The following is a 10,661-nucleotide window of genomic DNA, read 5'->3' as shown; positions in this document are numbered from 1 at the left end:
AGGTTGTGGTTATGGTGACACTGCTATGGTTGTGCTTACAGGCACAAAACCAGCCTGAGGGAATGAATTCAGTCTTCCTGGTTAAACCCCAGTGGCTGCTCTGCTCCAGGACACCTGAGCAGCACCACTGTGGAGCTCACCCTGTGTAGGTGATGCCCAGCACCACCTTTCTGTCCTGGCTCCTCCGCTATGGGAGCAGGGGCCACCATCCTGACCCACCTGCCCCAAAACACCCAATCCTCCCCCTTACACACCCCCTCCACGTTCCCTTCCTCCCTCCCCATCCCATTCCCAGACGCTCATCCTGCCACTCCCCCCAACAACCACATCCCGATCCTGCCCCCACCATTGGTCCTCATCCTGACACCCCCTTAACATAGAGAGCCCCATCTTCCCCCCCCCCCACAACCAACCCCTCTAGGTCCCCATGCCATAGGCAGGTCCCCTTCCCAACCCACCCTTCCCCACCAAAGAGGGCCCCATCCTGCCCCCCTCTTCCCCCCAAATCCCACCCCCCAAAACACACAGAAAGCAGAAGTAGGGGGAGGATGGGGGGGGGGGGGCAACGTTTTGAGTGCAAAAAATAAATATAAAATTTATTAAAACACCCACAATATTTTAAAGATATCAGGAATAATACATTTCACAGCCCGGCGGCCGCGGCAACGCAGAATAAAATACAAATTACAAAATAAACCAACGAGAAAAAAAAACAACAACCCAGCAATGAAACGAAAAGAACAAAATCAAAACGGGGGGGGGAAGGAAAGGGGGGAGGAAAAAAAGGATCCAAATTTGTCATTTTTAGGCATCCTAAAAAATAAATTTACTGAACCATGGGAAAAAGGGGAAAAAGGGTGTTAAAGGGGGGGAAAAAGAAATCAAACATAAAGAGGAAGGGGGGGGAAATTATACAAAATAAAATTATCAGCATAAATTTACTGTCCTAAAAGTATCTACAGTTTAATACACATTAATCCTATTGCCTTGAGACATGGGGATAAAATCTACCGGTCCTCGATCCACCCCGGATCAAAACTTCATTTCAAGTAACCACAGTCCCAACCAGGAATCTTCAAGTGTGAATGTTACGGAGCCGCCGGGACACCCCCGATGTGTGTCCCCCCCCCTTCCGCCTGCCGCCGTCCCGCTCCCCTCCTCCGTGATCCCAAAAAACCCCCCCCCCAAATCCCTCCCCGCCTCCGACCGAATTCCCGACTCTAAGAAGAAATGGCGCTTGATGTGTGAGTTGTGGTGGGATTCTTACCTCTTTTCCAGGGGGGTTTGGGGGAGCGGTGGTGGAAAAACCAACTGACACCCCCTCCCCAAAAAAAATAAAAGAATCAACCCAAAAAGTTGCTCCTGGGGTTAAAAATGAGGCTGAAATTGCGGCAGTTTGAAATCCCTGAAGGATGCGGAAAAATGAGGAACAAACCCGGGCGGAAAGGGAAAAAGGGGGGGGGGGGGGGGGACCCATAATAATTAAGGAAGAAACCGCTGCGGAAGGATCCCTGATTTCGGAAAGATTCGCCCCGGATTCGCTCGGGGAATTGGGGGGGGTTTGAGGTATTTGCCTTGGTTGGGGGGCGTGGGGGGGAGCTGCTGCCCCAGCGCTGACGGGAAGCCGAAGGGGAAGGAAGTAGCACCAATAAACCCCAAAACATGGAAAATAAAAGGGGGGGGGGGAAAAAAGGGGGAAAAGAAAGAGCCGGGCGGAAGCGGGATGCGCGGCGCCGTGGGGCGGACACCGTGGTGTGGGGAGGGGAGGATGAGCTGTGGGGTGAGCGCGGTGCCAAGCGCGGTGCCAAGCGCGGTGCTGAGCGGGGGACGTGCCCCGGGGTGTCCCGTGGGGTAAGCAGGGGCTGTGCACAAGCGCCGTGGAGGGGCACGGTGCTCAGCCACAGGGCGCCGTGCCCAGCACCGTGCCTGAGCACCACGGCCAAACATCGCACCCGTGCACAGTGGATGAGCACCATACCCAAGCACCATGGTCCAACACGTGCCCGTGCGTGGTGAGGGAGCACCATGCCTTGTGTTTGTGCACAGGGTGGCCAAACACTGTGTCCATGCACGGTGCCAAGCACCATGCCCAAGCACCATGGCCAAGCACTGTGTCCGTGCACGGTGCCAAGCACCATGCCCAAGCACCACGGCCAAGCACTGTGTCTGTGCACGGTGCCAAGCACCATGCCCAAGCACCACGGCCAAGCACCGTGTCTGAGCACGGTGGGTGAGCACCGTATGTGCGGAGCATGCCCAAGCACCACGTCCATGCACCATGCCCGTACCCCGTGCCCAAGCACCGTCCCCGAGCCCCATGACTGAGCACCACATCTAAGCACCATGGCTGAGCACCGTGGTCATGCACGGTGCCGGAGCACTGCATCCACATGCCATGCCCTTGCACCGTGGTTGTGCACCGTGCACTGTCCATGCACAGCACCCCCATGCACCAGGCTGAGCACCATGTTCACACCCCTTGCCTGAGCACCAGGTTCACACACTGTGTCCAAGCACCGCGGTCGAGCACCATGTTCACGCGTCGCGGTCGAGCACCGTAACCAAGCACCGTGACTGAGCACCATGTTCACAGACCCTGGTGAGCACCATGTCCATACACCATGTTCATGGCGCGCGGACAAGCACCATGCCCCAGCACCGTGCCCACGCCCCATGTCTGAGCACCGCAGTTGAGCACTGTGCTTGCATCCTGTGTCCACGCACCACAGCACAGCACCGTGCCCAAGCACCATGTCCATGGTGCGTGGCCAAGCACCGTGCCCAAAGCACCACGTCCATGGTGCGCGGCCCAGCACCATGCCCAAGCACCATTTCTACACACCATGTTGGAGCACCGCGGTCGAGCGCCGTAGTCAAGCACCATGTCCATGCACTGTGGTCACACACCATGTCCAAGCACCGTGGTCAAGCACCATGTCGACGCACCATGTTGACACACCACGTCCAAGCACCATGTCCACGACGCATGGCTGAGCACCGTGCCCGAGCACCATGTCCACGCATCATGTCCAAGCACCGTGGTCGAGCACCTTGTCCACGCACCGTGTTGACACACCACGTCCAAGCACCACGCCTGAGCGCTATGTCCATGATGCATGGCTGAGCACCGTGCCCAAGCACCATGACCAAGCACCATGTCCATACACCCTGGCCAAGCACCGTGTCCATGCACCACATCCAAAGCACCGCATCCACGATGGCTGGCTGAGCACCGTGTCCACACGCCACGTCCGAGCCCCATGCTCGAGCACCACGTCCAAGCACCGCTGTTGAGCACCATGTTCACACACCCTGGCTGAGCCCAGGCACCACATCCAACCACCACCTCCATGATCTGTGGCCGAGCACCTCAACTGAGCACCTCATCCAAGCACCACATCAGCACCCCGGCCCCACTCCGGAGGGGAACGGCTCCGATCTCGGTTTGCATAAACCCAAGTGGCTCCCGGCACGCTTCGAGCTGTCGCTCCGGAAAAGTAAACTTCCTTCTCCACGACATTGCTTTTTGTTTTGTTTGCTTGGTTCCCGAGTTTCGTATATACATTAGTAGCACCTCAGCGAGATGGAATCAGGCAGAAGCGTGATACAGTTTGTTAAAACACCATTAGCACCGTTTTGATTACAAGATTTCATTGAATAAAAATATGCCTTATAGAGCCCACAAAGCATACTCCAGTATTAAAAGGAAAAATCAGCAATTGAGGCACCTCAGGGATTCTGCTTTCCTTCTCCTTCCCGTTGTCCCAAGAGTGACAAGACTGGGGGGGGGGGGGGGGAGACCCCAAAACACTTCCCGTTTCCTGCCCAAAGTGAAGCACCGTGGCTGGAAAAGCCAAAAAGTGAGGTGGAAGGAGCCCGTTTGGGCTCCCCAAGCCCAGCTCTCCCCAAGGTTTCTACCACGGGCGTTGTTCTAGCACCATTGCGGCCACGACCTGCTGCAAAATTAGGTCCCCATCGCACCCCGAAGCGATTAAAAACATGCCCCCCCCACCCCCCCCAAGAAGTGAGTGCCCCTTAACCGTGGCTTCGGCACGGGTGGGACGAGCGCGGCCGCCGGGACGGGGAAAGGAAAAGCTTTAGCTTGAAAAAACAGCCTCTCAGCAGCAAGGGGTAAAGAGCTGTGCATAGATTTTGAGTTTTCGTACAAGTCTGAAGCGTGCTCATTTATAATGACTGAGATTTGAGGTAGGTTTAGACGTTATGTAGTGTAAAAACGTGAGACTGCAGCAGTTCTCGCTCCCCGACCCGCGGCGCCGGCATCTCCCCGCTTAAGCCCGGGTTGATCCCGCCGGATCCCCCCCATCCCTGCACCAAAACCAACCCCCTCCGAGGAAGCAGGACTTAGACAGGTTACACGGACCCCCTTCTCCTCCCGATTCCAAACCCATCCAGGCGAAGCTCACAAGGCACCCCCGCCACGCCAGCCAGGCGACGCCAACCGGGGCCGGCACCCGAATCCGGCCCCGTCCAACGCTGCCGGCCGGGATCAGCCCGGTCCCATTTTCACCCTCCCCACATATGGGAACCAGCATCGCCTGCGGGTTATCCCTAAAATCTGACTCGCCCTCGACTCCTACAATCCTGATATGCTATTGGGTACGTCTAAGAAAAGCGGTAAATAGCTCGTTGAGTTTCCTTGTCAAATATACGCGACTTTACAGGTTAAAAGTTAAAAACAAAAAAGGGGGAATTAATTCTGAAGGACGGACGAAGCATGTTAAATATTCTGCCAGTATTTACAGTTCTCCCACAAGAATCTCGTTTCAAACGTAACTGCTTTCAAGTTGGTGGGGGTTGAGGGGAAAAGGGATTGGGGTTGGTTTTTGTGGTGGTTTTTTTTCTTGGTTCTTTTTTTCTCTTTTTTTCTCTTTTTTAAGTTTCGCTTTCGTTTTGTTTTGTTTTTGTTTTTTTTTTTTTTAAATCTAGGTGAAAGTGCTTTTAAAAAAATTCTTTCCCTATTTACAGGTTTAAAATCAAGAGCACGGAAATGACCCGGCTGCTTTCTAACCGAGATCCTGCTGATCTGTGCCAGTGCGCGAGGAAGGAAGGGGGAACAGTAAACACAAAGGTGATTTCTGCACGGTGACGGCGTCGGCTCTGGCTCGCTGGCTCTCCAAAAGGCACCTCAAAGTGCAAAAGCAACGACCTCCCCGGGGACGCCGGCACCCGGATTCGGCCACGCCGCCCTCCCGGTGAGCCACGGGGCAGCTCCTCGCCCGCCCATCCATCCATCCATCCATCCATCCATCCATGGAATCATAGAACGGTTTGGGTTGGAAAGGACCTTAAGATCATCCAGTTCCAACCCCCTGCCATGGGCAGGGACACCTTCCACTAGACCATCCATCCATCCATCCATCCATCCATCCATCCATCCATCCATCCCGGTGCGGCTTCGGCATCGGCGACGGGCGGGAAGTTTCGACTGAGATTGTTCGAAAAGCACCACGCGGTTGTTGTCGGCGTTGGTTGGGTTGTTCCTTGGGGAAAGGGGGTTTTGCGGGAAGAACGGTGATCCGTAGGAAGAAGGGATGGCACCCGGGGGAAGAGATAAAGCACCGAGCCCCGGCGGTGCTCACCGGCACCGGCAGGGAAGGCGGACCAGCGGGGTTTTGGCCAGCCAAGTCTTGGGATTCGCTCCTCCCAGAGCCGATTGCACGGAGAAAGTCCCCCGGAGACGGAAAGCACCAGACTTTAGCAACAGTGATGTACAAGAGCAACACCAGCTATTCACAGTTTGGGCTTGGGGTGGGTTTGTTTCCTGGTTTTGGATCTTTTTTTGTCCTGTCGGCTCCTTTTAGAGCTGCCGCCGCCGTTCCTGGGACCATCAGCAAAGGATCCCCCCCAAGTCCAAGCCCCCGGCAGCGGCAGCCCCCAGCCCGGACGTGTCCTGAGGTCTCCGGCGTTGGGAAAGACGCCGGCTCGATCCATCCCGGCGGAGCCGATCCCGCCGGCGGCGAGGAGCCGAGCGAAGAGGCGCCGTGCCGGGACGTCCCTCGCTGTAAGAAAGGGCTCCTCGAGTTGAAAAACAGGTAATTTGAGGTCCTTGGGCAAAAAAAGAGTTGGATTTTCAGCGTGTCTGGCTGATGGTGAAGCACCAGACCCCGCCAGCCCCCATGCGTTGGAGCTGGAGGGGGTCACCTCTTGCCTTGAAGCTGGTTTGGTGATCGGGTTCTATTTGATTTGCGTTCAAGGTTGGGTTTAGTTTTCCATGTTGGCTTCTCTTTCGAAGATCGGCTTCGTCGTTGTGGTCGGAGTAACAAATAAAATAAAATAAAATCCAATAAATAGGCATTATTTTTAAGTGGAATTAAAAACCTCTCCTTCGCCAAAGGACGCTACGGACTCCTCCGGCCCTTTGCACGAGGCTGGATTAAAAAAAACCACGGAGCTATAAATAGGAGATTCCCAAAAAGCCTCAAACAGCACCGTCCTCTTTTGGTTTCACCAAGGTTTGCTCTGGTTGCCAACTCCTCGCCAAGCGCAGCCCTCTGACGGCGTGCGCCCGCGCCGGCTCCGCTGTTTGGACATTGGGTTTGCTTTCTGTGGGATGGGTGGTTTTATTTTTCTGACTTTCCTCTGTTCTTCTTGTGTTTTGCTTCTTTTTTTCTTTTTTTTTAATCTATTTTATTTCTAATCCTTTTCTTCTCCCCCACGCCCGAGGAGAAAGCACCACGAAGCAACGCCGGGCTCCGGCGCCGCCGAGGGTTGAGGTAAGATGGGGCCGTGGCGGTTGCCTCCGTCTCAGATCCAGCGGCTGTAGGGGCCCGTCACCTTGGTGTAAGCATAGGAGGACACAGTGATGGCAGAGTTGGTGGGGATGGCCACCGCCTGCCGCGTGGGGACCGAGTCCCTCCTCTCCTTGCTGGGCGCCTCGGTCGCCAACGCGCCGCCCCACTTGCGTTTCTTGGCGAAGGCTTTGGCGTCCGGTGGGAGACCCAAACGCGCCGCCTCTTCTTGCCGGGCACGAGCCCGCTCTGCCAACTGCTTCATCTTGGCCTCCCACAGCGCCAGGCCGTGGTTGGGCTGGTTCAAGTTCTTGTGTTGGTAGAAGACCAGGGAGATGCGTGTGGGGTGGCAGCGGTTGGGTTTCTTCAGCGGGGTGGTGGCGTGGAGCTCGCGGCGGGCGCACTCGATGAGGATGGAGCCGTGCGCCGGCGCCACGGCCACCCCGCCGATGTTCTCATCCAGGAAGTTGTGCTCGCTGTCCGACCACTCCTCCTCTTCTTCCTCCTCCTCCTCTTCCTCCTCCTCTTCCTCCTCCTTCACCGCCTTCTCCGGCAGATCCTCCTCCAGGCCAAATGGATCCCACGGCTTCTCCCGGCGGGCCCCTACAGCCCCTTTCTCACCCATCGCCGCCTCCCATGGCTTCTCCTGCAGCCCGGGGCTGGGCACCGGCGTCCTGCGCTCCTCCGCCTTCACCGAGCCCCACGGCTCCTCGGGGAAGCCCGGCAGCCCCGGTAGGGATGAGCCAAAACCCAACGACCCCAGCAGGCTCGGGGTGGCCGTGCCAGACAGCGCCGCCTCCCCCAGCTTGCAGGGGCTCCATGGTTTCGGCAGCAAGCCCGAGCTCCGCGCCGCTGCCGCCGCCTCTCCCACCACAACGTTGGGCCACTGCTTCCCCGGCGGCGGCGGCGGCAAGCGCGCGGCAGCATCGAAGGCGCTGGGCTTCTCCCTCCCACCAGAACCCAAGGAGCTCCAGGAGCCCTCCGCCGTGTTAGTCCTCTCTGGGGAAGAAGATGTGCCCCGGGATGCTTTGAAGGGACTCCACCGCTGCTCCGGTCCCGCAGTGCGCGCCGGGATGGTCGGCAGGGTTAACCCAGCGACGGGCACGGCGGCTGCGGTGGGAAGGGGCTCGATGGCTGGTGGAGGATCTGGAGGCTCCTGCTTGATCGGCCGGCTGCTGAAACAGTTCTGTGCAAACGGCTGGGCCTCCTCTGAGCCTGACCTAGTCCTGTGCGCCCCGGCCGCCGCCGCCGCTGCCTTCTGCTGGCTGGCATAGCGGTTAGCCCGCTCGTAGGTGCGCTGGTGATGGTTTTTGCTCCGGACGCTGTTCGGGATGGGCTCAGGGAAACTGGTATTCCCATAAGTATGGTTGAGGTTCTCCTGCAGGGCCGGGACGTCAGGCTTCTTCTCATAGCCGTTGCTCACCCAGTTGCTCCCCGAAGCATTACGGGCTGCCCCGTAATTGAGAAACTGCGAGGGGAACACGTGGTTGCTGGAAAAGCCGTAATACCCGAAGGAGGGAAGCGCGAACTTGGAGTGAAACCCGTTCACGGAAGGCAGATTGGGCTGTGCATAGTAGGAATGGTAAGAGTAAACACTGTTCATGCTGTAGGGATCGGAGGGCCGGCAGCTCCCCAGCACCGAGTAGCTCTCCACCACCGCGTTGCCGTTGTACTTGAAGGCGTTGTAATGGCTCGGTGGCTCCACCTTGATGGAAGGTTTCAGTGGCTGGGGGGGCAGCCCGCTTTTCAACGCCATACCTGCAGGCACAGCACACACACAGCCCCTTGTGAACTGCCAGCCCCGGAAGCCACTGGTGGGGAACAAGGACCCCAACAACTCAGCTGGACTCAAAAACCCCACGATGATGGGGCTGCCAACCAAGCGTGGAGGTCAGCATCGCCCAGTGCCCTGGCACTGATTCACATCCGCGCTCTCAGAGCTTCCCAGTGCCCTGCAGCATGGGCAAAACCCAGGCAGGCACAACAGAAATGCCACCCTGCACCCCAACATGCCAAGAGCTCAACGACCACCACCCCATGGCAGCATCCAACCACATCCCCATCCCCTCACGTGTGGTCCAGACAGCTCAGGGTGGTGGGACTTTGCCTGTGCCCCTGTTACCTGCGTTCTGCTGGAGCGTGGGGAGCTCGAGCGCCTCTTGCTTGATCTTCTCCGGTGTCATCAGCTTCTCTTTCTGCAGCTTCTTCTTCTCTGCGGCGGCTTTCCTCGCCTCCAGCTGCCTCTGCCGGCAGGACTTGGCAGGCTCGGGCAGCTTGCGGACCTCCCTGGGGAAGGATGTGAGCACCTGGATGGCCCCGCTGCCCACCTTGGCGTTTTGGTTCTCCTCGCTGCCAAACTCATCCGTGCTGGACATCTTGTAGAGGGGGAGGACGTGCAGTTGCTCATCTTCAGGGATTTTCCCCACCACGCGATTGTCTTCCTTTGTCAGCGTGCAGACCTGGGCGACACACGGGACACCATCAATGTGAAGCCACCCAAGCTGGCATCCCCTCCCCAAGCCCACAGTGGTCCCCAGCTGGCATTTAGGAACCTCTTTTAGGGTGGGTCAGACAAATCCAAACACATGGTCCTTGCTAGCACCGTGGTTTAGTCCAGCTGGGGTGGCTTCAGCACCCCACAGACCTGAATGGTTTCATTTGAGGTGTGAAATCACTGAGGAGCAGCCACTGAAGTCATGCAGGGATGACAAATGGGGACAGCCAAGTGGCTTAAAAAGGAGTGTAGAATCATAGAATGAATCATAGAATGAATCACAGAATGAATCATAGAATGGTTTGGGTTGGAAAGACCTTGAGATCATCCAGTTCCAACCCCCTGCCACGGGCAGGGACACCTTCCACTAGAGCAGGTTGCTCCAAGCCCCTGTGTCCAACCTGGCCTTGGACACTGCCAGGGATGGGGCAGCCACAGCTTCTCTGGGCACCCTGTGCCAGCGCCTCAGCACCCTCACAGGGAAGAACTTCTGCCTTATCTCCAACCTGAACCTCCCCTGTTTAATTTTAAACCCATCATCCCTTGTCCTATCACTCCAGTCCCTGATGAAGGTCCCTCTCCAGCATCCCTGTAGCCCCCTTTAGATACTGGAAGCTGCTCGGAGGTCTCCATGCAGCTTCTCTTCTCCAGGCTCAACAGCCCCCATCAGCATCCCAAACACAAGGGAGAGCATCCCAAAAAGCCCCACCAGCCCCTTGCTTACCACCGTGCAGCCGTTGTAGAGGTTATGCTGATCTTTGTGAGCGTGAGCACAGAAGTCCATGCAGGCTGTCACCCCCGAGAATGGCCTCCCCTCCTTCAAGCCCAGCCGGCAGTCGATCGCCACGTCCTCGTTGGTAACCTGGGGGAAGGAGGAGAGGGATTTGGTTATCCAAAATCTCCTACGTGCCACCACCTTGCCCCTGTTTCTGCCTGCTGCTGGGTGACGTGTTCCAAAGGGGATGAGGCAGTACCTGGTTTTGGTAGGCTTGTGGTGCCAGCCTCTTGTAAAGTGGAGCAACCTCGGTGGCCAAGTCCTGAAAGCTTTTCCGGAGCAACTCTTCCTGCAGCAGGGAAAAGAGGAGGATGTCACCCAGGGGTTTGGGCAGCAGGGATGGAATTGGGGACAAAGCCCCTGCACACCACACAGCACCCAATCCTTCCCATAATGGCCTCCACTGCACAAACTACATTGCTTAAATTCCCGGTGACATTTTGGCCATTCAGCCTCCACTCTCAATGTCTGTTGTGCTCCAGCTTGCTCGACTCACGAGCCCTCTGACATCTTCCCTGGGGTTTCTAGAGAAGACCCATTTGTGCCACCCCACACCAGCACTTGCTGTCACACTAAAAGCCCTGGTTCTAAGACATGAGCCTGTCCTCTGGTTTCACCAGGCTGGCTTCCATTTCCCCATCTG

The 10,661-nt window shown here is 57.1% G+C and overlaps 1 protein-coding gene across 2 annotated transcripts in view; it reads right to left on the bottom strand.

The window, feature by feature from the left end:
• Nucleotides 1-575: 575 nt before the first annotated feature.
• TET3 (tet methylcytosine dioxygenase 3) overlaps nt 576-10,661 on the bottom strand; it is a 33,327-nt gene continuing 23,241 nt past the window's right edge. For both annotated transcript variants that reach the window (XM_030509830.1, XM_030509831.1), the window contains 4 exons: nt 10,218-10,307; nt 9,968-10,105; nt 8,872-9,208; nt 576-8,507 (listed from right to left, as the gene is read on the bottom strand). In XM_030509830.1, the coding sequence (XP_030365690.1) occupies nt 6,766-8,507; nt 8,872-9,208; nt 9,968-10,105; nt 10,218-10,307 (2,307 nt within the window). In that variant the 3' untranslated portion in view covers nt 576-6,765. The remainder of the gene's footprint in view (nt 8,508-8,871; nt 9,209-9,967; nt 10,106-10,217; nt 10,308-10,661) is intronic.

This window comes from Strigops habroptila, chromosome 21 (assembly GCF_004027225.2).
Source record: "Strigops habroptila isolate Jane chromosome 21, bStrHab1.2.pri, whole genome shotgun sequence".
NCBI lineage: Eukaryota > Metazoa > Chordata > Aves > Psittaciformes > Psittacidae > Strigops > Strigops habroptila.
Note: the sequence above shows the minus strand (reverse complement) of the source record. Positions and strands in the feature narration are given on the sequence as shown.